The sequence below is a fragment of the Pungitius pungitius genome, chromosome 4 (assembly GCF_949316345.1).
Source record: "Pungitius pungitius chromosome 4, fPunPun2.1, whole genome shotgun sequence".
Classification (NCBI taxonomy): Eukaryota; Metazoa; Chordata; class Actinopteri; order Perciformes; family Gasterosteidae; genus Pungitius; species Pungitius pungitius.
In genome coordinates, this window is record NC_084903.1 from 25,101,217 (window position 1) to 25,117,307 (window position 16,091).

Here is a 16,091-nt window from a genome sequence, read left to right on the forward strand (position 1 = left end):
AAAAATGATAATATTAAAATATGCAAACATCACAAAAGTAGAAACACGGATAAGATTTTGGATAAAAAAATAATATTCCTGTTTATTTAGGCAAATCTAAATGGGATAATAGCTTTAAAGAAAATGGAAACATGGATATATGTTTAGATCATTGTTCCAGAAACTTTTCTTACTGTTTAGTAGTTTGAGATTCTTTGAATTCACATTAAAGCGCCAGTGATAAAGGGTCCATAAAGTGTCTATCTGCGACCCTTCGTCAGCTCAGCTGGAGACAACCTGACCCTGAAGAAGTTCTCTCTGCAGACCTTGACCTCCTTGCAACTTCTCATCCAAATATAGAGGGTTCTTTCCTTTTTTTGTTGCTCCATTTCTTTCTTTTTTCCCTGTGACTTACAGCATGAATTAGCAGAGCGAGTCCTGGTTCCGGGGGGGGGGATCAAACGGATCCCTTTTATATATTTGTCGGTTATTTCTATGTGTTTCATGTTTCTGTCAATCAAGCAATAAACTTATATTACGTTTCTCTCCAACTCTCCGTTCTCCGTTTAGTGAAGAGAGAGATGGACGATGAGGTCTCAGAATATTGATTCTTATCTGAATAAGGTGCTTTTCACTGAAGAATCACATTGACACAGTAGCACTTTTTCAAAACATAACTTTAAAATGAACTTAAACAAGTTAGTATATAAAACCAAAGCTTGTTCTCACGTAAAAACCCAAAAGACGTGGTTATCAATAACTTTGGTTTGATCCACTCCGTCTGGAAGAGATTTAAGATGAAAATGTGAGGTTGGGACAGAGAGATGGAGAGAAACCCCTCTGTGAGGAGCCGGCTTAGGCCCGCCCCCCCAATGCTCTCATTGGCTGAGAAACGTGATGACGCCCCTCCCAACACTCATCAACTCCCCCCCTCACTGTGACCCATGCTGCGTCTGTATGTGACCAGATAATGATAATAACGCGTTAACATGCCCAGCACCTTAAAATATGTTGTGAAATGACAGTTTGCATTGTGTGTGGATCATCTAAGAGCCGACTTGAGTTTGAATTGAGGATAAAGAAAACTCATCAGAACTCAGGAGATTCGCATAATGTCATCAGCATCATTCATCTCTTTGGTGCTTCCAGCCTCGCTGACCTCTGACATGCGCTCCGTGTTTCAAGAACTTTAACCGTATGGATCCCACTGATCGCTTTCTCCCATAAGACACCATTCATCTCAACGTTCGTCTGTTACAGCGATTGTGTCCGGGAAGGTTCAGAACCCCCCCAGTTAGCCCAATAGCTTGTGAATGAGCTAGCTCATTAAACGTTAGCACCGCCGCGGAAGCAGAGACACACAGTCTTGTGTCTCATCACGTTCGCACTGACAGGGAAACCCAACAGCAGAGGAACCAGAGCTAACCGGTGCTAACTCGGTCGTGGCTGAACTGGGTAATTAGGAGGAGCTTGTTGGGATGGCCCCCTCGGTGAATATGTGAGCAGTGCCTGCGGTGTTCGGCTCAACATCTCGCGGCGTAATAGAGAAACGTCTCCTTGGGGAAATCAAGGCCAATCTCCATTACTGGTTGTGTGAAATGCAGGCGGTGGGAAGTTAGGGGGGACTCGTGGGATCCTGGTAATCATGCTAATGATGGTCAGAGAGGGAGCACAGTGGTGCCATGTCAGTTCACTATCGGTATGTGTGTGGGTGGAAGAACAATTCTATCCATGGTTTAACATAGTCAGAGAATTAGAGTTTGATGGATTGATAATAATAAAAGCATGTGCCATGACAACAGGAGAGAGTCCACAGATAGGTGGATAGATGGATAGATGGATGGATGGATGGGTGGATAGATGGATGGATTGATAGATGGATAGGTGGATAATGGATAGGTGGATAGGTGGATAGATTGATAGATGGATAGATTGATAGATGGATAATGGATAGATGGATAGGTGGATAGGTGGATAATGGATAGATTGATTGATGGATAGATGGATAATGGATAGATGGATAGGTGGATAATGGATAGATGGATGGGTGGATAATGGATAGATGGATGGGTGGATAATGGATAGGTGGATAGGTGGATAGATGGATAGATTGATAGATGGATAGATGGATAATGGATAGATGGATAGGTGGATAATGGATAGATGGATGGGTGGATAATGGATAGATGGATGGGTGGATAATGGATAGATGGATGGGTGGATAATGGATAGGTGGATAGGTGGATAATGGATAGATGGATGGGTGGATAATGGATAGATGGATGGGTGGATAATGGATAGGTGGATAGGTGGATAGATGGATAGATGGATAGATTGATAGATGGATAGATGGATAATGGATAGATGGATAGGTGGATAATGGATAGATGGATGGGTGGATAATGGATAGATGGATGGGTGGATAATGGATAGATGGATGGGTGGATAATGGATAGGTGGATAGGTGGATAGATGGATAGATGGATAGATTGATAGATGGATAGATGGATAATGGATAGATGGATAGGTGGATAATGGATAGATGGATGGGTGGATAATGGATAGATGGATGGGTGGATAATGGATAGATGGATGGGTGGATAGGTGGATAGGTTCAGGCATCAGGCTCATAGTCGCTGCACCTCACAGTGTCATCTGAAGTAGAGACAGGGGATTACTGCGCTGAGCCTGGGATGAGAGGATGGAGGGATGAATGGATGAATATTGGATTTCATCAAATGGAGTCATTGTATATGATGAGATTGACTTTGTAATGCTGTGTATAACTCGTAAACTGATGGGTCATAAAAACACAGGACTGTCAGCGGGAGGCCTCGGTTCAAACCAACAGGAAACTGTTGAGTTGAAGTAAAGCCTACAATCAAACAAGTCAAAATCTTTTGTTCCTCAATCTTCTACCAGTTATTTTCCTCCAGAGCAACAACTGCAAGTGTAGATTCATCATGAAGGTTTCCCATTTTTAGTGTGGAAGCCCTTTCTCACTGACCGCAGCGAGGAAAAGGCCCCCCCTCAAGTAATGCAATGCTAATTCTAGAAGATGAATAACACTACATCTCTCCCTCTCCCTCCCCAGTGCCTTTCCGCGAGGCTCCGGCCTACTCCAAGCGCCGCCGGGGTCCGTCTTCTGGCAACGAGCGGTCCCCGTCCTCGCTGTCGGCGCCGCGCGTCCTCCTGCGCTCCAACAGCGACAACAACCTAACGGTCAGCCAGTACCAGCAGCAGCAGCAGCACGGCTCCCCCGGCAATTGGGCCCCCCACCTGCAGCAACACGCCCAGCCCCACCCGCACGGGGGCCCCCAGCAGGGTCACTCGCAGCCTGGCTCCTCCGCATTGCATCGCAGCCTGTCACCCCAGCTGCTCCAGCAGATGCCCAGCGGCAGCCCCAATGGCAACGTGGTGGTGCGGACCATGGGGAGGGGGGCCAGGAGCCGGTCGCCCTCCCTCAGCCGGCTGGGGGAGGAAGCCAGGCGGGCTCTTCCCACTCAGCGCCAGCCCAGGTGAGCCCTGCAGTGCACTGGTACCCGGCTATGTTCTTTTTTTATCCTCACAGCGTCCAGGCTGACTCACTGGGGGGGTCAGAGGTCAACTTGTGACTCAAATATTTAGCTGTCAATATTTCTGCCGTCGAGTTGCAGCTCAGCTGCGATCTGTTCAGGGGGGGGCAGGGGGGGGGGTATTTGCTTTTAACACTCAAGATGTCGTTACCATCAGTTCCTCACCCAGAGTGTCCAGAGAGAGATAATAATAAATGTCTACATGTTTGAGTCCGTTATCCTTAAACAGATGTCTTACTGCCCTCAATTCGACTGGGTCTTAAAGCTAAGAAGTCTTCTTAGACTGCACAAAGGGGGGGCGTCGTTGTGGTGATGTCACTGATGTCACTGATGTTTCGAAGCCTTCATTTTGGCCTTGTGGTCGTCTCCATGAAGATGTTTTGTCCAGCGATGAGAGACGGAGGGTTGGGCACAAGGTGAAAGTTTTCTGCATTGACTTTGTAAAAAATACCTATGTTTCTTCTGAAAACACCTTTAGTCACATTTTGTCATGTAGTTTTTAGATTCTGGGACAACAGCCCCCCCCCCCCCCCTCGCTCAGTCCTACCCTTTCCAATTGGGTCGAATGCAAATCCTAAAGATGGAGCCTTGTCCTTTTAGCAAGGCATTGTTGCTGATGGTTGTGGTTGAGTCTTGATTTACTGTATGTACAGTATACATCCTGCCCCCCCCCCCCCCCGCAAGATGATGTATGACAGGTCCCTCTGGGAAACGTGCCACCAGAAAGACTCTCTGGCTTCCTACAGTCGCTACGGCAACCGTTGCCGTGGTTGCCCCACAGACACTTTGAAAATGCGTGAGAGTTTGCATGCGAGCAGAATGTACGCTTCGAATGCCGACTGCTAAATCCAGCTCACTACGAGCCAGTGTGCGCGTGCATCATGTTCGACGACCACCTGACGCCCTTCATTCAGAAATGCCCCCACGTGCACACGCGCACGGCGCTGCGAGCGGCCACGGCGCGGGATTAAAATGTGACGGCGGTTTATCTTGGGAGCGATGTAACAGCGATGTCAATCCCGATTAAGACACACGCTCTGCGGCCTCCTCCTCCTCCACCTCCTCTTCCTCCTCTTCCTTGGCAGATGGACACATTTGGAAGCACTCTCAACACTACCCACACGATGTGGCTCTGCCTCTGTCCAACGTGGAGGAGAGAGGAGCGAGAGGATGTATAATTAAGATGAGATGAAGAGAGGAGGAGGAGGAGAAAGAATAAAAAGCGCTCAGTGAAGGGTTCGGAGCGAGGGTGGAGGGGACGGAGTCGAGCGAAGGAGTGATGGAGGAGATGAAAGAAGGGCCAGAGAAACGGGGGAGGACAGTTGCCTTCACTCCGTCAGTCACATGAACGTCACATGTCTCATGACATATTTCACTTCTTTTTCTTCTTCTTCTTCCAAACTCCTTGCGGAGGGGTGCAGGACTGAAACGTGTCTCCTGATTCGATGAATATGGGGAGCTTCACATCTCCTCTGCATTGTTTCATTACCTCAAGAGGACGTAGAGACGTCATGTACGTCTCTAGTAGAGACCTGTCAATCAGCGTTAGGCCCTCCCTAAAGCGTCCCCTGCTTTATGGTCTGTGTGACTCTAAATGGACCATCATTCACCAAATGAACATCATGCTGCATTGAAGAAGACTTGAAACTAGAGACTGAGACCATAAACTCATGTTTACAATGTTTACTGAGGGAATAAATCAAGAGAGAAGTAGAGTCATTTCCTCATAGACGTCTATGGGAGCAGAGGAGTCGCCCCCTGCTGGTCACTACACAGAAGTAGAGTCATTTCCTCATAGACGTCTATGGGAGCAGAGGAGTTGCCCCCTGATGGTCACTACACAGAAGTAGAGTCATTTCCTCATAGACGTCTATGGGAGCAGAGGAGTCGCCCCCTGCTGGTCACTACACAGAAGTAGAGTCATTTCCTCATAGACGTCTATGGGAGCAGAGGAGTTGCCCCCTGATGGTCACTACACAGAAGTAGAGTCATTTCCTCATAGACGTCTATGGGAGCAGAGCAGTCGCCCCCTGCTGGTCACTACACAGAAGTAGAGTCATTTCCTCATAGACGTCTATGGGAGCTGAGGAGTCGCCCCCTGCTGGTCACTACACAGAAGTAGAGTCATTTCCTCATAGACGTCTATGGGAGCAGAGGAGTTGCCCCCTGCTGGTCACTACACAGAAGTAGAGTCATTTCCTCATAGACGTCTATGGGAGCAGAGGAGTCGCCCCCTGCTGGTCACTACACAGAAGTAGAGTCATTTCCTTATAGACGTCTATGGGAGCAGAGGAGTCGCCCCCTGCTGGTCACTACACAGAAGTAGAGTCATTTCCTCATAGACGTCTATGGGAGCAGAGGAGTCGCCCCCTGCTGGTCACTACACAGAAGTAGAGTCATTTCCTCATAGACGTCTATGGGAGCAGAGGAGTCGCCCCTTGCTGGTCACTACACAGAAGTAGAGTCATTTCCTCATAGACGTCTATGGGAGCTGAGGAGTCGCCCCCTGCTGGTCACTACACTGAATGCAGCTTTAAGATTTAAAATGCTGGCATTTAAATAATCCCTTTAGTACCAAATGTGGATTCATCCGCTGCTGAAATTGAGTAAATTTGTTTGATTTAAAGCTGAGTGATCATCTGTTGAGGAAGTTCCTGAACCTTTATTGATCTTTTTCAGGAGGAAAACATTATTTTGTGACTGAGAGCCATTGAAAGGAAGAGAGATTTTCACAGGATATTTTTATTCTAGAAAATTAACATATTTTACTTGTGATGTCATTGTGCAGCATCCTCTAGCTATACCAGTAGCATCATGAGATACTAAGATGCTGCATGATGACATCATAGCTCTGTGGAGTACGTTTGCTCAGTAAACGTATAAACGTATATGTGTTAATATTTTAAAGATGGAGGTATTGATGACTGTATTCTTTAACTATCTGGTCATCAGAGATCCTTTTTGCAGAACATATTTCACTATTTTTTAGATCATTTTCCTACAGCTGGATTTACTTAGTTAATAAAAACACGGATGTGTGGTGTCCTTTGAGGCAGATTTCTGTGATTTGTTCCTCTACAAAGAGACAAAAAACTAAATGAATGCAGTCTCACTTGATATTATTCCATGAATTCATGTGCTCAGCTAAATGAGATTTCATCTGATCAGCTGTACATGTGGTGTAAATAATATTAATAATCCTTCCTTCTCCCTCCTTGTCTCAGGTGATCATCCCATAATAGCAAGTTATGCACAGCTGGTATTAATTACCACCGTCCAATTAGCACCTCAAAGCCACCTGGGTAATCCCCCCCCCCCCCCCCAAAAGAACATGGCCGACCGGTACGCTACTTGTGAGCTCGTAGTCCAGATTATTTTCAGGGCAAGGTGACCCCCCCCCCCCCCCCCACAGTCTCTCTCTTTCTCTCTTTTATCTTCTACCTTCGTCTCTCAAAGTGACGCCGCGATCCAAAAGAAGAAGCTTTTAAAGGTCACAACATCTTCTGATTCAAGCTCAAACCTTTTTTCTCGTCATTCCACATGTCAGACACGTTCCTGTGTGTCCCTGACACAGCCGCTGCAGAGACGCATGGAGACACGTCCCTCGGCCTGTGTGTGGGAGGCTTGTTCTGGACAGTGTCCACTAGGTGGCGCTGCTTGATCATGTCCCCCAGCAGCAGGTTCGATACCCAAATCCTACATGAGGGATCGGACCTCATTACACGGCCATTCCCATCGTCTCTGGAGAGTCGAGGGTCCGATTGGACTTCATTGTCTCTGCAAAGAGAACCAGCACAATAACACTCATAAACAGTGCTTATGTACACTGTATATATATACATATTGTGTACATACAGTATGTATATACTGTTTATATACATACTGTATATATAGAGTATATATACAGATACACAGTACACATACTCATATACATATATATACAGTAATGTGTATTAATGTACGGTCACTGGAGGATGTTTTCCTCTCATGCAGCGTGGGTCTCATCTTTTACCCAGAAGCCACTGCGGCTCTGTGGGTCACAGGCTGCTCGTATTCTGCCCCTCCCTCCTCCTGCAGGACACGTGTGTGTGTGTGTGTGTGTGTGTGTGTGTGTGTGTGTGTGTGTGTGTGTGACCTGTGAAGATGATTGAAACACTCTGCAGATCACATGATGTTCTATTATGAGAGCTGTAATGGAGATATGTGTGACCTTTGCATTCGTTCTTCATGTATTTAAGTGTTTTCTCTGTATAAATTACATAATGCCTTATTTGCATATTTAAACAAAATATTAACATTAAAATAAAAGCTCCTCTTCATGTAGTGATGAAGTTTCATATTGATATCTAATAAGTTCTGATTTTTGGACCCTCTGAACTAATCGTGGCGTTGGTCTCCTGTCTGTCAGCCCCAGTGGTCCCAGCGAGGGGGGGGGCTCCAGGAGGAAGCTCTACAGCGCCGTGCCCGGCAGACACTTTGTGGTGGTCCGTCCGTACGTCGCTCAGGCCGAGGGGGAGATCACCCTCTACAAGAGCGACCGGGTCAAAGGTCAGCTCACCTGAACAGAAGGATTTCCATTTGGCTTCAGGTGACAATTAACATAGAAGTGTATTAATACCAAGCCCCCCCCCCCCTCCCCCATCTGCTCTCTCTCCCCCCGGCCCAGTCCTGAGCATCGGAGAGGGGGGGTTCTGGGAGGGCAGCGCCCGCGGCCAGGTGGGCTGGTTTCCAGCCGACTGCGTGGAGGAGGTCCCGGCCAAGGCCACCGAGGAGAGGAGCTGTAAGTCCCATCGCTGGGGGGCCGGGGAGGGGGGGGGGGGAATTATGTAGGACACGACGATGTATGACGAAAGGGAGTGATGGGGGGGGGGGGGGGGGGGGGAACAGAAGCTGGGTGAAAACGCTGAAGCTTCCACGTGGCCTCCCTTCCTCTACTGCATGAGATGCATGTGCCCCCCCCCCCCCCCTTGTCACCCCCCCTCCACCTCCTCAGGCTGTGGCGCTACATTGCCCTGCTAACTCAGCTGTGCTCTGACGTCCTCTGGGTTCAAGCTAACGAACATATCACGCATCCCCCCCCCCCTCTTGCTCCCCCCATCACATCCGCCCCCGTCCCTGCCCCCCCTACCTACACTGTGAGAGGGAGGCGGGTTCTTTAAAGGAGGCCCGTCCTTGTTCCATCTTCTGCCTCCTCGGGCGTTCTGATCTGACAGAGTTAATTATTGACATTATCAAGAGTGGACTCCCCCCCTCCCTCCCCCCCTCCCCCCCTCCCTCCCTCCCTCCCTCCCTTCCTCTCACTCCCCCTCCTGCTCTCTCCCCCTCCCTCCCTCCCTCCCTCCCCCTCTCACTCCCTCTCCCCCTCCCTCCCTCTCCCCCTCCTGCCCTCTCTCTTTCTGCCTCCCTCTCCCCCTCCTTCTCTCCCCCCCCCCCTCCCTCTCTGTCTGTTTCCTCTTCTTCTCTGTGACTTATTTTTAAAAGCCTCCCCAGGAGCCTTGAGCATGGGGGGGCTTTCTTCTCAGCGCGCTGCTGCGTCCAAGCCCCCCAGCGATGGGAAGCGGGAGCACACATGGAGGACAACTTCCATTTCATTCATTTCATTTTGTTTAGCCCAAAATCCCAAGTTACCAGTTCCAAGCCTCAGAGGGCTTTACAGTGTGTACACATGTCCCCAAACCCTCACATGGGGACAAAAGGGACGAAACCTCAGTGAGACACGGAGGACGATCCGTCTGTCAGGATGGACACACTTCAGGACGTCATGTGACACAATGAGCAAGAGATGAACAATACATTCAGTTCATGTGGCGAGTAGTACGGCAGGACCACTGCAGGGACACCCCCCCCCCCCCATCAGCAGGGACCCCCCCCAACAGCAGGGACACCCCCCATCAGCAGGGACCCCCCCCATCAGCAGGTAGACTGATTTAGGATAAAACTGTGTAGCTGACGTCTACAGCAGGTTTATCTGATCACATGATCACATGATCACATGACGAGGTGTAGCTCCCTTTGATTGATATCCGTGTCAGCAGGCGTGGATGTGACAATAAAGTTTCACAACACACAGGAAGCACACACACAACACACAGGAAGCACACACAACTCCTTTTGAACTTTTACTCACTTACTACCTATATTATATTTTATATAATATAAATCAAAATAATATATAATCACTGAAATCCTAAAAACCAGCAGTTTGTCCCGGTGCTGGTAATGAAACTGTTTTCTCTCTCTCACACACACACACACACACACACAGACACACACACACTGTATTGGCATGTTGTGGTTACTTATCCTCTCGTCTTACTTCTCTTCTGTAATTTTTGTTTAAAAAAAATGTTCATGTCTTTAAATCAGCGGTCTTCTTGGGATCTGACACTGTGGACATAGAGACCGGGGGGGTCTGTGGGGGGGGGGGGGGGGGGTGTTCCTGCAAAGATGACATGCCAGATCAGAGGAGATGGAGTATCTGTGAAAGTGTGACAGCTGGTGTGAGCGAGTGAAGGAAGGGACGGGATATGAAGTGTTTAGAATGTACTTGTACAGTCGAATGTTAACGCAAAGGATTGTTTTTACTTGTTGACATGTGAACATTTAAAACTAAACAACTTCTGCTTCTTCAACCTGGACTCAGTTTATAGCTTCAGCATGAAAGACTTTTCTTCAACATTAAGGAGCTCATCGATGTCTTTAATAATCTAATCACATGTCCAGTGAGCGGACACCTTCCCCTTTGACATTTAACCTCTAAGTTCCATCACGTTCTCCTTTCATCTGGTGACAATAACTAATAACTAGCAAGTCAGTGAAAGTAAGTAAGAAGTAAGAAGTAAGAAGTCAGTGATTGAGGCTTGAGGAGTCTGTTAATGATTAAGATTCCCTCATCTTTTTCCAAGGTCTAAAACTACACAAATATGTTCTCTGGTTGTGAGAATTTGATTATGAAAAGTTCAAATGAGCTCTTGTTGTATTGCGTCCATGAAGACGACGGCTCTGCCCCTTGTTATTGATCCTTAAATTGCTGCAATTACAAATTACAATTACAAATGGCATGTAAATATTCATCTTTATGCGCTGGGTTTTTTCAGATTCCAGAGCGGACCGCGCCGACAGACGGAAGCTCTTCAGGCACTACACCGTGGGCTCCTACGACAGCTTTGATGCCTCCAGGTGAGGCCCCGCCCACAGGACCCCGTGGGACAGGTGCACTACAGACCACCCCTGCAGCTTCTCATTGGATAAGGGAGCTGGTGCTGATTTCAGGAGGCTGTTTATGGTCTGAATATCAGGTCATCCTCCTCTGTGATTTGAGTTCTTCTTCCATCGTGAACACCGTAAACACATCGTGAACATCGGAAACCCATCGTGAACATCGTAAACACATCGTGAACATCGGAAACACATCGTGAACATCGGGAACACATCGTGAACATCGTAAACCCATCGTGAACATCGTAAACACATCGTAAACACATCGTGAACATCGTAAACACATCGTGAATATCGGAAACACATCGTGAACACATCGTGAACATCGTAAACACATTGTGAACATCGTAAACACATTGTAAACACATCGTAAACGCATCGTGAACATCAGAAACCCATTGTGAATATCGGAAACACATCGTGAACATCAGAAACACATCGTAAAACACATCATGGACATCGTTAACACATCGGAAACACATCGTGAACATCGTAAACACATTGTAAACACATTGTGAACATCGTAAACACATTGTAAACACATCGTAAACGCATCGTGAACATCGGAAACCCATTGTAAAACACATCATGGACATCGTTAACACATCGGAAACACATCGTGAACATCGTAAACACATTGTAAACACATCGTGAACATCGTAAACACATTGTAAACACATTGTGAACATCCGAAAAGCATTGAAAGCAGAAGCAAAACTTCTGTAAACTCTTTAATGCAGGACTTTTATAAACATTGTGGTAGTTTTAATACTAGTAGCTAGTTTTAAGTGCATGTTTCTGGCTTTAAACCAAACAGAGATAATCAGTAACTACTGGAGGGGCTTTTTTCATCAGTGACCTCTTCCTACAGGGTCAGTGATTTTTAGAACGTGAAAATGTGTGCGATGAGTCTACAAGGACACGCAGCGCTTCCCTCATTAGTCTGCTGGATCTCTTCCGGGGAAGGGGGGGGGGGCAGCTCGCTGGAAGGCGAGGAATGTGGGTCAAGGTGAAGCATCGAGGCTGGTGGGTCGAATGGAGACCAGAGACCCGTGTGTCTCTAGAGCCCCGCGGGCTTTGACCTGAATGGAGGCTGAGCCGTGGACGCCCCCCCCCCCCCCCCCCCGGCCCCAAACCCAGCCTTTAAACATTCATGTTGTTTGTTTTGGGCCACAGGGTTCCATGTTCCATGCGTGAGCCATGGCGTGTTCATCGGGTGGGACGAAACCGGGATGTTGTTTCAAATTAAAAGTGGCGCCCTTGTGCAAGTTGTCTCCTCCGCGGGGCGTGCGGCGTGAGAGCCTGTCTAACCGCCTGGAGCCGCCCAAAAAACGTGGACACTTTGGGAGACGAATGTCAGCGGGGGATCCAGGCAGCCTGCGCGCCCCGCTTCCTGCAACCCCCCCTCACTCTGGCATCACTTGTCGAACAAGTTGACACCTTTCACAAACTGCCGACGTATCGAATCCGCCACCATGTCAGATTTTGATTGTTAAGGTGTGAACAGCACCGGCCGCCCACTACGGGCCAGTGTGTGTGTGTGTGTGTGTGTGTGTGTGTGTAAGGGAATGCTGGGAGATAACCTTCAGTGTGTGAGCAGGGCAGGTCTTCTTCCTCTCTGGACAGATTGCGTTGCTAAGGGAACTGTTGCTAGGATGGCAGTCGCACCTCTCTCTCCTCTCGCTCTATCCTCCTCCTCTTCCTTTCTCTCCCTCCTCTTCCTTTCTCTCGCCCCACCTGTCCGTTCAGTGTTGAGCTGGATGATGCTCACCTTTGCAGCAGCAGGAGGAGCAGACTTGGCCTTTAAGTTGAGCTCCTCTCCCTTCAGCTTCACATCCCACATGACGCCCCGCCATCATCGGTGCAGGAAGTGAGACACGGAACGTACCACGTTGTGCAGAATCCAAGCACGAAAAACAACCCCAAAGCGGAAGAAAAGAAAATCTGTGACTATGTTCTGAGCCGATGGGGAGGAAGACGTCAGATTAGACGGCTTATTGCTGAGTCAAACTTCGAGAGGGGCTTTTCAGTTTTGGTGTAATCCTTCTGCAGAAGCTGCATCGCCATATGGAGGATTCCTCACATACACAACAACAACCACAGCTGCTGCTTCCGTTAGTCAAAGGGGAGGAGAGGCGTGATGTCGTGTCATAGTGACTTCTAAAGCTCCCGATGCAGCTGTCACTTCTCACATTGGGACCCTTCGCCACAGCAAAACAAGCATTTTGTGTCTGTCGGCTCAGCCGTGCGCCAATAGAAAGTACGACGGGATATCATGTGATTATATGATTGTGACATAATCATATAAGGTCTGACATCTCTTGATTTGAATAAGAAAAGTGCCCAACTGGTGTCCAGGTTCCCACCGTCCCTGAATGCCCCAACGCTGCGTTTTGATCACCTGATTAGCAACATGTATGCTGTGATGCTCAAAACAATCAATTAAGTGATCGTTTTGTTAATCGGGTCACACACCCACTCACCACGTCTAATCCCCCCCCCCTCACCCCACGCACACATGCACGCCCTCTCCACTAGCCAGTCGGTCGCACATCGCGGAGCGCAGCGCACCTCCATTCACACGCAGGCTCTCCCTCCCTCTCGTGCCCCCCCCCCACCTCCTCCATCCCGAAGCTCGTTCCTCCCCGCCTCATTATGACCCATTAGCCAGCAGCCCGATGGCTCCGCTCGTCGAGGCTCCGCTCCGCCGCGCGGAGCCTCCGCAGCGGCGGCGGCGGTAGGCGCGCTGCGCCGCCGCGCAGGAGAGCAGCCGCGGCCGCAAAGGAGTTACAGGGAGGGAGGGAGGGAGAGGGAGGGAGAGAGAGGGAAGGAGAGAGGGGGAGAGGAGCGTCTTCTCCATCGTCTGTCTTCTTTTATTTGTATTTTATTCGGAGATGCCGTCGCCGGGCTGCCGGGGCCGCTGTCCTCCTGTTTGATAGACATAGAGGCCGGCCGAAGGAGGAGGAGGAGGAGGAGGAGGAGGGGGAGGAGGAAGGGGAGGCGCGGCGCGGCGCTGGTGGGGTGGGGTCGGGGTTGCCCTGCCCTGCCCCGGCCGGACTAGCTCTCCTCCAGCAGCATGAACCTCCACTCGGGCAGGGCGTCCGTGGCCATGCTGCGGATGATGGGCTGTGCTAACGGGCGCTCTGCTCGGCATCTGCTCCACAGCGACTGCGTGGTGGACGAGAAGACCGTGGTCCTCCAGAAGAAGGAGAATGAGGGATTCGGCTTCGTGCTGCGAGGAGCCAAAGGTAGGAACCTGTCTCCTGATCTGATTTATTCTCTTTATGTCAACATCCTCAGCACGCACACGCACACGCGCGCGTCTGAGGGCGGGATTTAATGTGCAGTTGCAGCAGTCTTAGACAGCAATAGAGGGTGTGTGTGTGTGTGTGTGTGTGTGTGTGTGTGTGTGTGTGTGTGTGTGTGTGTCATGGCAAAACATGCAAATAAGTTCTACTATAAAAAATAGATTTGAAAGCAACTTTACTGTGACCTCTGGAGAACACACACACAGACACACACAGACACACACAGACACACACACAGCTGTATTCTACGGTTCTGTCTGTTGATGGACGGGTTCTTCTGGTCTCCTGAGCGCCTCACAGACTGTCAGGAGGACAGAAGTCAGACTCCTCTCTTGATTTCTGATCTTGGTGTTTCTGCACTTCAGGGTGGAGGTGAACATCTGGAATGTGACATCACTGCTTTGTGGTGTAGGCCGATACGTTGACCGCGTCGCCGGTTGTCCTGATTGAGGCGGCTCGTCCAGGCACTTTGATATTTCACCACGAGGCGGCTCTAAGAATAGACCCTTTGAGCTGCTGCGTCGGTTTCTATGACGATTCTCGCCATGTCATAATCCACATTGCGCTCAACACACCGAGGCAGCGACGCAGCCCCATTGGTGGACTGTCGAGGGAGGAATTCAATGTGGTGGAAGGAAGAAGGGGGGGAGAGGGAGGAGGAGGAAGGAAGTGGGAATAAGAAGGAGGAGGAAGGAAGTAAGTGGGAGGAAGAGGAAAGAAGAGCAAGGAAGAAGGTAAGAAGAGCGAAGAAGGAAAGGGAAGAAGAGGAGGAAGAGGGAGGAGGAGGGAGGAAGAGGAAGGAAGAGGTAGGAAGAGGGGGGAAGAGGAAAGAAGAGGGAGGAAGATGAAGGAAGGAAGTGGAAGGACGAAGGAGGAGGAAGGAAGAAAGTGGGAGGAAGAGGAAGGAAGTGCGAGGAAGAAGGCAGGGAGAGTGAGGGAGAGGAATGAGGAGGAAGAAAGAGGCAAGAAGAGTGAAGAAGGAAAGGGAAGAGGGAGGAGGATGGAGGAAGAGGAAGGGGCAGGGGGAAATGACGAGGAGGAAGAGGAAAATAGCTAAAGGATTTTGCCTGAAAAACAAGAGAAATGTTCTCGTCATTCTGACACACTCTGCTCTCACCCCGGGGGAACTGACCCAGCCGAGCTTATCCTCTCACACACACACACACACACACACACACACACACACACACACACACACACACACAGGCAAACTTGCACTGATGCTCGAGCTGTCACATAAGCTCACGTCCTATTTTGCTCTCTGCGTTTCTGCTCCTCGTCCATCTCTCTCTTCCTCTGTCTACGTCTCGCACACACACACACACACACACACACACACACACACACACACACACCTAAAGAAACGTCACAGTTCTGCAGAAACCCTCTTGGACCCGGATGGGCTCTCCTCCCAGTCTGAGGATGAGTTATAGGAAGTGTCACTTGTCAACACCGGTTTCTTCCAGCCCGCAATATTTCTGTAACCTTCCCCAGAGCAAGAAGGGGGGGGAGGTGAAACCATGTGTGTGTGTGTGTGTGTGCGCGTCACTTTTAAAACCAGGCAGCAGCCTTTGGTTTGTGCCATTCCTCGCCCCCTCTCTGAAGCTGATACCTGAATTTGCTGATGTCAGCGTAATAAAGAAACATCACCAGAGAGACGCATTCCAGCTCTGGTTCTTTGGTTCTGGTTCTTTGTCAGTTTGATTATTTTGTTTGTGATTTTGACGAAACGTTTGCATCACACAGTCAAACAATGAATTCACCATTTGATCTGACGTTTTTACTTGATGTGGCTAATTACTATCTGTCATTGTGGTTGTTAAAGCCTGTAAACTCGTACTCTGGTGCGCCATTAAACTGAAGTTGGAAACTTAGAAAAGGAAAAGGCAACATTTGAAAGATTACTTCTTAAAGTTTGCAAACTGCCCATTTTTTATTCTTTGAATAAGTTCCCCAGAATGAACAATCATTTGTCTTTTTTTCTCTGTTACTTGACAAATGAAACATTAGC

The 16,091-nt window shown here is 49.0% G+C and overlaps 1 protein-coding gene across 3 annotated transcripts in view; it reads left to right on the forward strand.

Moving 5' to 3' along the window:
• The window catches only part of LOC119230055 (SH3 and multiple ankyrin repeat domains protein 2-like), an 85,234-nt gene that overhangs the window by 44,340 nt on the left and 24,803 nt on the right, over positions 1-16,091 (forward strand). For all 3 annotated transcript variants that reach the window (XM_037491025.2, XM_037491044.2, XM_037491062.2), the window contains exons 11-15: positions 3,074-3,497; positions 7,963-8,102; positions 8,221-8,334; positions 10,652-10,733; positions 13,938-14,020. In XM_037491025.2, coding sequence (XP_037346922.2) covers positions 3,074-3,497; positions 7,963-8,102; positions 8,221-8,334; positions 10,652-10,733; positions 13,938-14,020 — 843 coding nt within the window. The remainder of the gene's footprint in view (positions 1-3,073; positions 3,498-7,962; positions 8,103-8,220; positions 8,335-10,651; positions 10,734-13,937; positions 14,021-16,091) is intronic.